The sequence below is a fragment of the Cucurbita pepo genome, chromosome 14 (genome assembly GCF_057944985.1).
Source record: "Cucurbita pepo subsp. pepo isolate OVF chromosome 14, ASM5794498v1, whole genome shotgun sequence".
Taxonomy (NCBI): Eukaryota; Viridiplantae; Streptophyta; class Magnoliopsida; order Cucurbitales; family Cucurbitaceae; genus Cucurbita; species Cucurbita pepo.
Window position 1 is genome coordinate 10,148,291 of NC_141811.1, and position 13,997 is coordinate 10,162,287.

General features: G+C 35.7%; 1 protein-coding gene and 7 non-coding genes across 8 annotated transcripts; all 8 read right to left on the bottom strand.

The window, feature by feature from the left end:
* Positions 1-1,102: 1,102 nt before the first annotated feature.
* TRNAL-UAA (transfer RNA leucine (anticodon UAA)) lies at positions 1,103-1,185 on the bottom strand. Its single transcript has one exon. It is a non-coding gene; the product is annotated as a tRNA-Leu (tRNA).
* A 222-nt stretch (positions 1,186-1,407) lies between these two features.
* TRNAL-UAA (transfer RNA leucine (anticodon UAA)) lies at positions 1,408-1,490 on the bottom strand. The gene has a single exon. It is a non-coding gene; the product is annotated as a tRNA-Leu (tRNA).
* Positions 1,491-1,836: 346 nt separating this feature from the next.
* TRNAL-UAA (transfer RNA leucine (anticodon UAA)) lies at positions 1,837-1,919 on the bottom strand. Its single transcript has one exon. It is a non-coding gene; the product is annotated as a tRNA-Leu (tRNA).
* Positions 1,920-5,609: 3,690 nt separating this feature from the next.
* TRNAL-UAA (transfer RNA leucine (anticodon UAA)) lies at positions 5,610-5,692 on the bottom strand. The gene has a single exon. It is a non-coding gene; the product is annotated as a tRNA-Leu (tRNA).
* Positions 5,693-5,984: 292 nt separating this feature from the next.
* On the bottom strand, positions 5,985-6,067 carry TRNAL-UAA (transfer RNA leucine (anticodon UAA)). The gene has a single exon. It is a non-coding gene; the product is annotated as a tRNA-Leu (tRNA).
* A 447-nt stretch (positions 6,068-6,514) lies between these two features.
* Positions 6,515-6,597, bottom strand: TRNAL-UAA (transfer RNA leucine (anticodon UAA)). Its single transcript has one exon. It is a non-coding gene; the product is annotated as a tRNA-Leu (tRNA).
* Positions 6,598-6,701: 104 nt separating this feature from the next.
* Positions 6,702-6,784, bottom strand: TRNAL-UAA (transfer RNA leucine (anticodon UAA)). Its single transcript has one exon. It is a non-coding gene; the product is annotated as a tRNA-Leu (tRNA).
* Positions 6,785-10,191: 3,407 nt separating this feature from the next.
* On the bottom strand, positions 10,192-13,698 carry LOC111810784 (zinc finger CCCH domain-containing protein 18). The gene is made up of 8 exons (XM_023697567.2): positions 13,504-13,698; positions 11,645-12,504; positions 11,389-11,556; positions 11,114-11,296; positions 10,950-11,038; positions 10,693-10,875; positions 10,462-10,609; positions 10,192-10,379 (listed from the first exon to the last, which is right to left on the bottom strand). The coding sequence occupies exons 2-8, from the start codon at positions 12,490-12,492 to the stop codon at positions 10,319-10,321; spliced, it is 1,680 nt and encodes a 559-aa protein (XP_023553335.2). The 5' UTR covers positions 12,493-12,504; positions 13,504-13,698; the 3' UTR covers positions 10,192-10,318.
* Between the last annotated feature and the right edge of the window lie 299 nt (positions 13,699-13,997).

The window sequence follows — 13,997 nt, forward strand, 5'->3', positions numbered from 1 at the left end:
CCCTTAACCTGTCGGCAAACGAGCTTGCTTAGCTAACAAAAATTACAACACAGTAAAAGTCAGTGGTAAGATTCGTTTAGAAAGTAATTCAAGGACATGCTGGCTATAGGGTTCGAACCCATGCGCACTTATGTGCAGAAGATCTTAAGTCTTCCCCCTTAACCTCTCGTGCAAACCAGCTTGTTTAGCTAACAAAAATTACAACACGGTCAATTGTACGATATGTTTGTAGAGAAATTCAAGAACATGCTGGCTATGGGGTTCAAACCCATGCGCACTTATGTGCAGAAGATCTTAAGTCTTCCCCATTAACCTCTTGGGAAAACGAGCTTGCTTCGCTAACAAAAATTACAACACAATAAAAGTGAGTGGTAAGATAAGTTTATAGAGAAATTTATGGACATGCTGGCTATGGGGTTCAAACCCATGCGCACTTATGTGCAGAAGATCTTAAGTCTTCCCGCTTAACCTCTCGGGCAAACCAGCTTGTTTGGCTAACAAAAATTACAACACGGTCAATTGTACGATATGTTTGTAGAGAAATTACAGTACATGCTGGCTATGGGGTTCGAACCCATGCACACTTATGTGCAGAAGATCTTAAGTTTTTCCCCTTAACCTCTCGAGCAATCGAGCTTGCTTCGCTAACAAAAATTACAACACAGTAAAAGTCAGTGGTAAGATACGTTTATAGAGAAATTCAAGGACATGCTGGCGATGGGGTTCGAACCCATGCGCACTTATGTGCAGAAGATCTTAAGTCTTCCCCCTTAACCTCTCGTGCAAACCAGCTTGTTTAGCTAACAAAAATTACAACGTTCGAACCCATGCGCAGAAGAACTTAAGTCTTTCCCCTTAACCTCTCAGAAAAACCAGAAACCAGCTTGTTTAGCTAACAAAAATTACAACACGGTCAATTGTACGATATGTTTGTAGAGAAATTCAAGAACATGCTGGCTATGGGGTTCAAACCCATGCGCACTTACGTGCAGAAGATCTTAAGCCTTCCCCCTTAACCTCTCGGGCAAACGAGCTTGCTTAGCTATAAAAAATTACAACACAGTCAATTGTAAGATACGTTTATAGAGTAATTTCAAGGACATGTTGGCTATGGGGTTCGAACCCATGCGCACTTATGTGCAGAAGATCTTAAGTCTTCCCCCTTAACCTCTCGGGCAAACCAACTTGTTTTGCTAACAAAAATTACAAAACGGTCAATTATACGATATGTTTGTAGAGAAATTCAAGAACATGCTCGCTATGGGGTTCAAACCCATGCGCACTTATGTGCAGAAGATCCTAAGTCTTCCACCTAACCTCTCGGGCAAACGAGCTTGCTTCGCTAACAAAAATTACAATACAGTAAATGTCAGTGGTAAGATACGTTTGTAGAGAAATTCAAGAACATGCTAGCTATGGGGTTCGAACCCATGCGCACTTATGTGCAGAAGATCTTAAGTCTTCCCCCTTAACCTCTCGGGCAAACGAGCTTGCTTAGCTAACAAATATTACAACACGGTCAATTGTACGATATGTTTGTAGAGAAATTCAAGAACATGCTAGCTATGGGGTTCGAACCCATGCGCACTTATGTGCAGGAGATCCTAAGTCTTCCCCCTTAACCTGTCGGGCAAACGAGCTTGCTTAGCTAACAAAAATTACAACACAGTAAAAGTCAGTGGTAAGATACGTTTATAGAATAATTCAAGGACATGCTGGCTATGGGGTTCGCACTTATGTGCAAAAGATCCTAAGTCTTCCCCCTTAACCTCTCGGGCAAACAAAAATTACAACACGGTCAATTGTACGATATATTTGTAGAGAAATTCAAGAACATGCTGGCTATGGGGTTCGAACCCATGCGCACTTATGTGCAGAAGATCTTAAGTCTTCCCCCTTAACCTCTCGGGCAAACCAGCTTGTTTAGCTAACAAAAATTACAACACAGTAAAGTATAGCTAACAAAAATTACAACACAGTAAAAGTCAATTGATATGAATCCAACAATTGATCACCTCCCTGTACCCGAATGAGTAATTACAAGAAGCAATACAAAGAAGATTCAAGGATCAAATCAAGAAAATAATGGAGTGGCTGATATTGGAAAGTGATTAGAAGACTTGTCATTGGTAGTTGAACTACCAATTAAGAAAATTTATGAATGCCTTATTTTCTTCAATTTATATTTAATAGCATTTATTAGTGATTTGTAGTTGGTGGCTGAACCTTATTATGTTAGGGTTATCTTTTGGGCCTATTTAAAGACATGTAATATTCATGTTTGGATCAATGGTTGAATATAGACAAAACTTTTGTGTTTTTTTGATACCCTTTTGGTGTTATTCTTTTTCAAACCTTGCTTTAGGTTTGATGTTTAAACCGATTCATTGAATTAGTTTTGACCAAGCTAATTCTGGAGCGAATTGTCTTGGTATCTAAGAGTGACCATCATAGATTCCAAGTTCGATCTAAGAGATTCATCTTCTAACCAGCTCTCGGTTGGAATCAATCCGTTAAGTTAGTTTTCTCTGTCAACGTTTTGCAAGGATTCTAGAAGGACCTCTAGCTTTGCAAAAATCTAGCATTGTTGGCGCTTATCATTTGGTATCAGAGCTTTTGGTCGACGTTCTTTGGCCTCTCTAGAGGTGAAATATTTTTATTGTTATTTTTTTTTTATCAATTTTTTTTTTCTCTCTCAGGTTATCGAAAAAAAAGAAAAAGAAAAAAAAATCAGTTCTGATAAAAAAAAAAAAAAAAAAAAAAAAAATATATATATATATATATATATATATATATATATATATTCAGTTCTTATCATTTATTTTCAAGTTTTTGATCCTTGAGATACTAGTCTTAGCTTGTTAGAATTGATTGTTGAATTGGTTATAATCAAGCTTAAAGCAAGATTGCACCCAAAAAAAAAAAAAAAAAAAAAAAAAAAAAAAAAAAGCCAATCTTTGAGTGTTAAACACGAGTGTCCCTCAATGAAATTTTTGTGAGAAGTGTGGAGAGGTCCCTTGATAACAAAATGTCACATAATGGAGAAGCAGTACCACCAGTACCAGATCTTAATACAACCATTCTTCAAGCAATTCAAGGTATGATGGAAGATAGACAAGAAAGAAGGGCACAACAACAAAGACAAGAACGAACATTACAAGAAGATGAAGGTATAGTAGTACAAGAAAGACAAGTTGATGGTAGATGGAGAGGAAGAAATAACCATGCAACTATTATGCAACTATTATGCAACCTAGAAGGATGGAAAGAGTATATGAAGATAGAGATGGGGGAGTTAAACTCAAAATCCCACCCTTTTGTAGAACGACAGATTCTGAGGCATACTTGCAGTGGGAAAGAAAGATAGAGCATGTGTTTGATTGCAACACCTATAGTGAAAATAAGAAGATGAGACTTGCTATTGCCGAATTTACCAATCATGCTTGTGATTGGTACCAACATCTCAAATCCGAGAGAAGAAGAAAAGAGGAGGATCCGATAGAGACATGGGAAGAACTTAAAGAAGCCATGAGAAAAAGGTATGTTCCAAAACATTATGAAAGAAATTTGAAAACTAAATTGCAAGGTTTGAGGCAAGGAACAAAAAGTGTGGCAGAATATTATCAAGAGATGGAAACTATGATGAAAAGAGAAAATGTTAGAGAAGAAGAAGAAGCTACCATGTCTAGGTTCCTTGGAGGTTTGAATAGAGAAATTGCTCATTTTGTTGACAGAAATCCACTACCATATCTGGAAGACATGTATCATTATGCTCTCAAAATTGAAGATCAATTGAAGGAAGAAAAAGAGCATTAAAAAAGGTACACATCACGAACTAACATCTTTTCAAATTCTAAAACTTGGAACAATTATAGTTTTGTGAATAGAAATGAATTAATGTCACCTAAAGAAAAGTTTGTGGCTGCTAAAAGAGTGGAGGCTGAGAGTTCCAATGGTAAAAAGAATGAAGCTTCAAAGACGGTAAAGGAGAAGTCTAGTTCTATTCAATGTTGGAAGTGCAAAGGGTTTGGACACATGAGCAAAGAGTGTGTTAATAAAAAAGTTATGGTGATAAGGAATGGTATACTTGATTCAGATGATGAATGTGAGGATCATAATTCACAGCTTGTGGAAGAAATTGCAGCATATGATGATGAGTATGTTGAAGAAGGTAATTCCATATCTTTGATCACAAGAAGGGTACTCAATGTTCAAATCAAGGAAGAGAAATTTGAAAATCAAAGGGAAAACTTGTTCCACACAAGATGTTTGATCAAAATAAGCCCATGCAGCTTAGTGATTGATAGTGGAAGTTGCACAAATGTGGTAAGCAGTTTCCTTGTAAAGAGACTTCAACTTTCTGTCCATCTCCATCCAAAACCATACAAACTTCGTTGGTTAACAAACAAAGAAGAAATTAAGGTGAACTCCCAAGCTCTTATTTTTTTTACTCTTGGAAGATATAAAGATGAAGTCCTTTGTGATGTCGTACCAATGCATGCAGGGGACATCTTGTTCGGCCGACCTTGGTAATATAATAGAAAGGTAACATGTAATGGTTTGATGAACAAGTATACTTTTACTTTGTGTGGGAAGAAATTTACTTTACTTTCGTTATCTCCATATGAAGTACATTGTGACCAATTGAAATTAAAAAAGAAAAGAAAAGAATATGAAGAACAACAGTGGAGAGAAGAAACTAAGGTAAAGGTGAGAAAAAAAAAACAATATTCAGTTCTTGTCCGGAAAGAACGAAGAATTTGATTTGAGGACAAATCCTTTTAAATAAAGGGGGGATGATATGAATCCAACAACTAATCACTTCCATGTACCCGAACGAGCAATTACAAGAAGCAATACAAAGAAGATTGGTAGTTGAACTACCAATTAAGACAATTTATGAATGCCTTATTTTCTTCAATTTATATTTAATAGCATTTATTAGTGATTTGTAGTTGGTGGCTGAACCTTATTATGTTAGGGTTATCTTTTGAGCCTATTTAAAGGCATGTAATATTCATGTTTGGATGAATGATTGAATACAGACAAAACCTTTGTGTTTAAAGGCATGTAATATTCATGTTTGGATGAATGATTGAATACAGACAAAACCATTAGTGATTTGTAGTTGGTGGCTGAACCTTATTATGTTAGGGTTATCTTTTGAGCCTATTTAAAGGCATGTAATATTCATTTTTGGATGAATGATTGAATACAGACAAAACCTTTGTGTTTTCTATTTAAAGGCATGTAATATTCATGTTTGGATGAATGGGTTGAATACAGACACAATCTTTTTCAAAGGTTTGGTGTTATTCTTTTTCAAACCTTGCTTCAGGGATTCATTGAATTAGTTTTCCCCCTTAACCTCTCGGGCAAACCAGCTTGTTTAGCTAACAAAAATTACAACACAGTCAATTGTACGATATGTTTGTAGAGAAATTCAAGGACATGCTGGCTATGGGGTTCAAACCCATGCGCACTTATGTGCAGAAGATCTTAAGTTTTCCCCCTTGAACCTCTCGGGAAAACGAGCTTGCTTCGCTAACAAAAATTACAACACAATAAAAGTCAGTGGTAGGATACGTTTATAGAGAAATTCAAAAACATGCTGGCTATGGGGTTCGAACCCATGCGCACTTATGTGCAGAAGATCTTAAGTCTTCCCCCTTAACCTCTCGGGCAAACCAGCTTGTTTAGCTAACAAAAATTACAAACACAGTAAAGTTTAGCTAACAAAAATTACAACACAGTAAAGGTCAATTGTACGATACGTTTGTAGAGAAATTCAAAAACATGTTGGCTATGGGGTTCGAACCCATGCGCACTTATGTGCAGAAGATCTTAAGCCTTCCCCCTTAACCTCTCAGGCAAACCAGCTTGTTTAGCTAACAAAAATTACAACACAGTAAAGTTTAGCTAACAAAAATTACAACACTGTAAAGGTCAATTGTACGATACGTTTGTAGAGAAATTCAAAAACATGCTGGCTATGGGTTTCAAACCCATGCGCACTTACGTGCAGAAGATCTTAAGTCTTCCCCCTTAACCTCTCGGGCAAACCAGCTTGCTTAGCTAACACAAAAATTGAAACCCATGCGCACTTACGTGCAGAAGATCTTAAGTCTTCCCCCTTAACCTCTCGGGCAAACCAGCTTGCTTAGCTAACACAAAAATCACAACACAGTCAATTGTACGATATGTTTGTAGAGAAATTCAAGAACATGCTGGCTATGGGGTTCAAACCCATGCGCACTTATGTGCAGAAGATCTTAAGTCTTCCCCCTTAACCTCTCGGGCAAACAAGCTTGCTTAGCTAACAAAAATTACAACAGAGTAAAAGTCAGTGGTAAGATACGTTTATAAAGTAATTCAATGACATGCTGGCTATGGGGTTCGCACTTATGTTCTTAAGTCTTCCCCCCTTAACCTCTCGGGCAAACGAGGTTGCTTAGCTAACTAAAATTATAACACGGTCAATTGTACGATATGTTTGTAGAGAAATTCAAGAACATGCTGGCTATGGGGTTCGAACCCATGCGCACTTATGTGCAGAAGATCTTAAGTCTTCCCCCTTAACCTCTCGGGCAAACCAGCTTGTTTAGCTAACAAAAATTACAACACAGTAAAGTTTAGCTAACAAAAATTACAACACAGTAAAGGTCAATTGTACGATACGTTTGTAGAGAAATTCAAAAACATGTTGGCTATGGGGTTCGAACCCATGCGCACTTATGTGCAGAAGATCTTAAGTCTTCCCCCTTAACCTCTCAGGCAAACCAACTTGTTTAGCTAACAAAAATTACAACACAGAAAAAGTCAGTCGTAACGTATGTTTATAAAGAAATTCAAGGACATGTTGGCTATGGGGTGGGCACTTATGTGCAGAAGATCTTAAGGCTTCCCCCTTAACTGTTGGATCGGTATGGCAACCCTAGAGGGGGGTGAATAGGGTTTTAAAGACAAAAGTATTCCCCCTTAACTGTTGGATCGGTATGGCAACCCTAGAGGGGGGTGAATAGGGTTTTAAAGACAAAAGTATTTAAACGTGATTAATTTTTCTAATGATGAAATTTTTTACAAATAAGTAGAAGATGATAATTACTAGAACAAAATAACTCAAGTCAAAACAATTTTCAAGTAGAACATGCAAAAAAATCACAATAATAATTTTGATATTAAATAGAAAAGAGTTCGAAAATATGACACCGTAGTTTTATAGTGCTTCGGTCAAACTCGACCTACTTCACTCCCCAAGCGCCTCTTGAAAATTTGAATAAAGAACTTTCTCGACTCTTTCTACGGATCAGAGCCAAACCGCTACACCGCTCTTTGTACGAGTTCAAGAGTAGACTCAATCCTTTCCACAGCGCAGGATCAAACCGGTACAAGTATTTGAATTTTGGTAGTAACACACCACAACTCTATCAAAGAATAAATTTACAATTTGAAGCATTCACAACTATTTTCTCACCATACAATAAAAAATCTCTCTCAAGAATAAGATGAATAAAAATAAAATTGGAAGCTTGGAGAGAGAAACAAACAATAGATACTTTGAACAAATGAGGATGCGAGAATTTATAGAAGTTGTGTATTTAAAATGTGGAGGAGATGAGTTTATACGGGGAAGAAAAGTGGCAAAATGTAGGAATTAATTTTGACATTGGATTGTGTTAGGAATAATGGAAATTGGAGATTAAAAGTAAATAAATAAGAAAATTTTCAAAATTCATTTTTTAAAATTTTTTAATATAATAATAATAAAAAGAAATGTGAGTAACAGTTGAATAAAAAAATTCAAAATTTATTATAAATATAATAATATAATAATAATAAAATGAGTACCTACCAAATTTTAAAATATAATAATATAATATAGTTATAATAAAAATCGATGGGAGTAACGGTTAAATTCAAATTTATATTTTGTAAAAATAATTTTATTTAGAAATATAATAATAAGAAAAATTTCACCATTTATTATTCTTCCAAAATTATAACTTTTATTTGTCCATCATATTTATTTTGTTGCCACATCATCACCTTGGATATGTTATTCCAAAATTAAATATACTTTGATTTGTCCATCATTTTGAGTAATTGAAAGTAGCTGAAATAGTTATTCTAAAAATAGTTAATAATTAAAAGTAGGTTTGTTATCGTCAAAATATCAATCAAAATTGATTGAAATTAATTAAAATGAGATCAAGGGCTAAAAAGCCAACATGCAAACTACAAACTAGTTAGTTTAGCTAACCAAAATTACAACACGTTTAGCTAACAAAAATTACAACACAATATGTTTAACTAAAAAAAATTACAAAAAGTACTCCCCACATCTCCTGGGAGTACGACCCAAAATACATTTATTATCCATACTCTGGAGTACGACCCAAATGCAGTATTACCCATACTCTGGAGAGTACGACCCAAAATGCAGTATTACCCACCAGCCCCAAATGCAGTATTACCCACCCCAGGTACCACACAGTACCCACACAGTTTTCCATACTATGAAGTATTACTTAGAAAGCATCTGATCCAAAAAATCTTTTACTATAAATTAAGAGCAGTAATACTTCATAGTATGGAAAACTGTGTGGGTACTGTGTGGTACCTGGGGTGGGTAATACTGCATTTGGGGCTGGTGGGTAATACTGCATTTTGGGTCGTACTCTCCAGAGTATAGGTAATACTGCATTTGGGTCGTACTCCAGAGTATGGATAATAAATGTATTTTGGGTCGTACTCCCAGGAGATGTGGGGAGTACTTTTACACAGAAAAAGTGAGTCGTAACAGACGCTTATAAAGAAATAACACAGAAAAAGTGAGAAATAACATACATTTATAAAGAAATTCAAGGACATGCTGGCTATGGAGTTCAAACCCATGCACACTTATGTGCAAAAGATCTTGAGTCTTTCCTCTTAACCTCTCATGCAAACCAGCTAGTTTTCGCTTAGGTTCGAATGACCCAAATGAAGTAAATCAAAATTAGTGTTGACCAAAGGGAAAGAAATAAATTGAATGGTCTAAATTTTCCTAACAACGTAGGTGTGTGGAGAAAAAGATCGAAAAAGATCACTAAATTCAAATTAGATGATAGAATATAATTAGATGATAGAATATACAAGACGATGATGACGATGATGTTCTAAATTCAGCCGAAGACATTGAGGATGTCTAATCCTCGAATGTACAAGTGTACAAGAACAAAGAGTGTGGATAGTCCGATTGAATCCTAGAAATCGAAGGAAAGGAAAGAGAGATGTTTGCATAAGTCATCAGTGGACAGTAAAAAAAATGTTAGATATATTCTTTGTCTCAAAAAGAACCTAATCTCTATTGGTCGGATAGTATGCAACAAAGTTTGGGAAGAGTTCGTTGAAGATTGGGAAGGTGGTAGATGCAAAAGCACAGAGACAAAAGGAACCGATCTTTGAATACCGATCTTTGAATAGAAAAAATAGTAGATCAGGATCCCAAATGAATTGGCTTATTCGGAAAAAGTTGTGTTCGTTGGAAGATCTATATCGTGTCACATGTTTCCACTCTACAAGAACTCCGAATCATTCTCTTCATAAAAAATGATTCGCTTGGTATATCGTTGAAAATGATCCACTCTAAAATCTATGGAAATGGTCTATATAGATGTTCCATCACTTAACAAATCAAAATTTTACATGAAAAGCTGAGATTGAAACTTGAAGATCAAATGCTTGAGGTTTAACAATAGAGGAGAGTACAACAAGTCGGAATTCAAAACAGGTCCCAGTAAAACAAGACAAAATGATGTTACTGAAAGGATGAACCTAACATGAATGAGCTGAGTGGTCAAAGAGTACGAGAATTCATTCTGGATTACCAAACACATTTTGGGCCAATGTTGTAAATACGACAGTCTACTTGATCAATAGAAGACCGTTAATACGAGTTCGAGGAATTCCGACTACTTGACAACGGGCTTACTATTTTATGAAAAAATTAAAAGGCAATAATCTTAAACAAAGAATTAGAGTTTTATTTATTCATTGCATGAAGATTCCAACAACATTTCACAATCTTTGAGAAGATTGATGTTCTGTGGTTCCTTAATCCTTAAAAACCACAACATTCTATGTTCCTATTTCTCTCCTCTCTTCTTCTATAACTAAAATTATTCTTAAAAAAAACAAAAAAAAAAAAAAAAAAAAAAAAAAAAAAAAAAACTAAAACCTTAGAATCTTCGTACATGTAAAATTAGTGCATTACATTTTATTATCATGAGCTGATTTGACAATCCTATGTTTGTGTCACTGTCACTTACTGATGTTCCTATGTGTTGTTGTTTCCTGTTCCAGACTCAAATGGGCTGTCTGGTAGATTGTATCCTTCGCTGCCAACAAACAAACAATGCCAATTAACATCATCATCATCCATTTCTTCACCATCAACCTCATCTCGGTTTCGCCTGTTACCTGTCGTCGAGGTTCAGCTCGGGGTGATTCCAAGCCGCCGCATTCCGGGGTGGTTTTTGTTCATCGACTATCGAGCTACACCCCGAACTAGAGCCAGATCCCGGGCCGGAGAAACTTTTCATAATGTTCATCATACGATCAAAACTCTCTGTTCTTGGGAAAGTGAAATTCTGTGTAAGAATCATTATAAACATGAAGAATTGAGAGAGGAGAAAGCTTGTTGTGATTAACCTTCTGGAACTGGAAGTCTTAGTTCTTTCATCTGATAGCTGAAGTACGAACAATTCGTAGCAGATTTCGGCATTAACGTCATCTCGGTAAAGCTCCGTTCGACTTCGAGTGCGTGTTGTTGTTGTTGTCGTCGTTGTTGTTCTTCGATTCTTAGCCTCAGCATTGTGGAGGCAGAATCATAATCTAGAATGATTGTGTTATAAACGATATGATAAGAATAAACGAGACAAGCGACAAATCGAATCTCTCGTACTTACTCGAGTGAAGCTGCTCGGGTTCGAGGTTGTTATAGTGTGAAGAAAAATAAGCTTGCTGTTGTTGTTGTTCAATCCTATCTTGGTTCTTCCTGAATCAAATGAAACCATGTATTAAAAATCGAAGGCAATCATACGTGCTCGGGATCGAAGGTAGTGAGTAAAACCTTTCCAAAAGCTTGGACTTTTCCCTATAAGGTTTCACGAGAACTCGAGCCCCGCAAATTAAATGCTCGCTGTCCTCAGACAAGATTAGTTTCACTGTCTCGACGCTGTGAAACGTCACGAACCCGAACATCCTTCTTTGTTGACAAGGGATTCTTACATCTTCAACTAGTCCATAATGGATACTACATTGACACAAACAAGGTTAAGTGCGAATTTGAGACAGTAATAAGCCAAAAGGCAGAGACATAATAAACACAAGCATTTAGCATTTTGCCTGAAGTAATCAGAAACATCATCTTCAGTGAAGCTGCTATCAGCTGGAAATGTCATATATATCTGCCGTGCGCTGCTAACGGTCGGACTCGTGTCGTTCTTGTCCTTCCGATGGTCGATGAATTTCAAAGCATCTTCTGCTAAAATGACAGAATGTTGCCCATGAGGCCTGAATGACATGGAAATTACAAACGAAAGATAAGCATATACAAACCCGTCACTACTAAAATCAAGTCGAAACCGAAACCGAAACCGACCTGTCGATCACCTGAATGCTGCTTTTCAAACGAGTGAGGAGTTTTGTTAAGCTAAAACCCGATTTACCATGCCTCTGACTCTCAGTCAAGTATCCTTCTGCTTGAAGAACTTTACCATACTTTTCATAGTAAATCATTGGCAGTGAAGCAATTGATATAGGACTACCTCGTCTCGATCTAAGAAGCTCAACGATTTCAAACTCCAACCGCTCGAGCGAACCAGGCCGAAAAACATGATCATCATTGACATTATACATCTGAGAAAAGCTCCCAGGCAGCATTTGGCTGCTATGAAGATACCTACAACTATTACCATGCTTGCAATTTCCTTTGCTGTAATAGTGACATATCCTCGGCTGATACTCGACCACGGTCGAGTAATGTCGGGCAGTTCTCGAACTGAACTTGTTAACCATTGCAGCATTCTCAACATAGCTACAATCATAGCTCGAGAGACCATGGTTCGGCGGTTCGATATGATCGTCTAAACAAAAGAACTGAGCTGGATTTTGTAGTTCATACATAGAATCAGGGTATACTGAGGGTATGTGACTGTCTCTAATGGCAAAAGGAGGAAAAGCTCCCGGGGATGGGGACGGGGACGGAGGCGGGGGCGGGGGCGGGGGCGGGGACGGGGGCGGCATCGATCTTAAAGCTAATAGATGCAGCTGAGTCTTGACTAGCTGAACAAGTTGTTGGATATGATGGTCAGGGGCTAGTGCTAAGCGAGCCATTTCTTGATCATGATGATCATGAAGAAGTATAAAACAAATGATGTCCTCAACATTGTCTGGATCTATTTTACTGATTCGATGGAATACAATTCTTCTGTACTCCGAAAACTCCATATGGATTCAACACTACAATGAAATAAAAAAAACGAATTAAATGCGAAAGAATGGCAGAGAAATGAATCGAACCCAAGATGGAAAAATCATAATCACATTCCATAATTTGTTCTAAACAAAGAAAAAACACTAATTTCTTAAAAAAAAAAAAAAAAAAAAAAATCGCTTGTTCTTCGGTGTTTTGTCTCAATTTCATAGAATTCTTTAGAAATTTTTGAAAACCCATTTGAAAAAACATCATAACAATCGGATTAAACTACAAAAATCTTCAAAAAAACATAGGATTCTTTAGAAATTTTTCAAAAAACCAAAAAAAGATACAAATTTTTGAAAACCCATTTGAAAAAACACATAAAAATCGGATTAAACCAGAAAAATCTTCACAAAAACATAAAATTCTTTAGAAATTTTTCAAAAAATCAAAAAAAGAAGCAAACTTTTGAAAACCCATTTGAAAAAACATCATAACAATTGGATTAAACCAGAAAAATCTTCAAAAAAAACATAGAATTCTTCAGAAATTTTTTAAAAAAAGAAGTAAACTTCAGAAAACCCATTTGAAAAAACATCATAAGAATCGGATTAAACCAGAAAAATCTTCACAAAAACATAAAATTCTTTAGAAATTTTTCAAAAAACCAAAAAAAGATGCAAACTTTTGAAAACCCATTTGAAAAAACATCACAACAATTGGATTAAACCAGAAAAATCTTCAAAAAAAACATAGAATTCTTTAGAATTTTTTCAAAAAAACCAAAAAAAAAAGAAGCAAACTTCAGAAAACCCATTTGAAAAAACATCACAACAATCGGATTAAACTACAAAAATCTTCAAAAAAAAAAAAGTGCAAAAAGTACCAAATCTGGGAGATTTATACAGAAAAAAAACCAAACTCGAATTTTCTTTTTGAATCTCTGTGATGAAGAACAGTTCATGAGAAGAACAGAAGCCAGAAAAAGGAACGAATTCGTAATTAAATTGATGAAAAGATGAAAATAAAAAGACACTTACATAGTTTTTGAACTGAGTAATTTGAATTTGGAAAACTTGAAGCTGCTTAGCTTTCCTTTTATACATGAAAATTACAGCCACAATTATTTGAAACAGGGTGAAATGAGGCAATAATTTTTGCTTGAATATCGAACTGGACTGTAACTGAAACAAGATTTTTTCATTTCCGGAATTACAAATTCACCCTTCTAACCAAAATTCGGAAAAACCAAGAAAAAAACTCACAACAAAACCACACATGTCGGCAACCTGCAACTCTCCCAGTGACAGAACAGACTCACTTCATTATTTTTGTCTCTTTTTTTCATTAAAATGATCATAAAAAAACCTGAGCCGTTGGATTGTTTGTTGTGATTCACAAATTAAAAGGCTTTTTTTTCTTTTAATTTTATGTATTTTTAAGAACATTTTATCCATTTGACCCAAGACAAGAAACCACTTGTTCCTTAAAAAAAAAAAAAAAAAAGATTTAATTTTTATTTTCTTGTGTAATT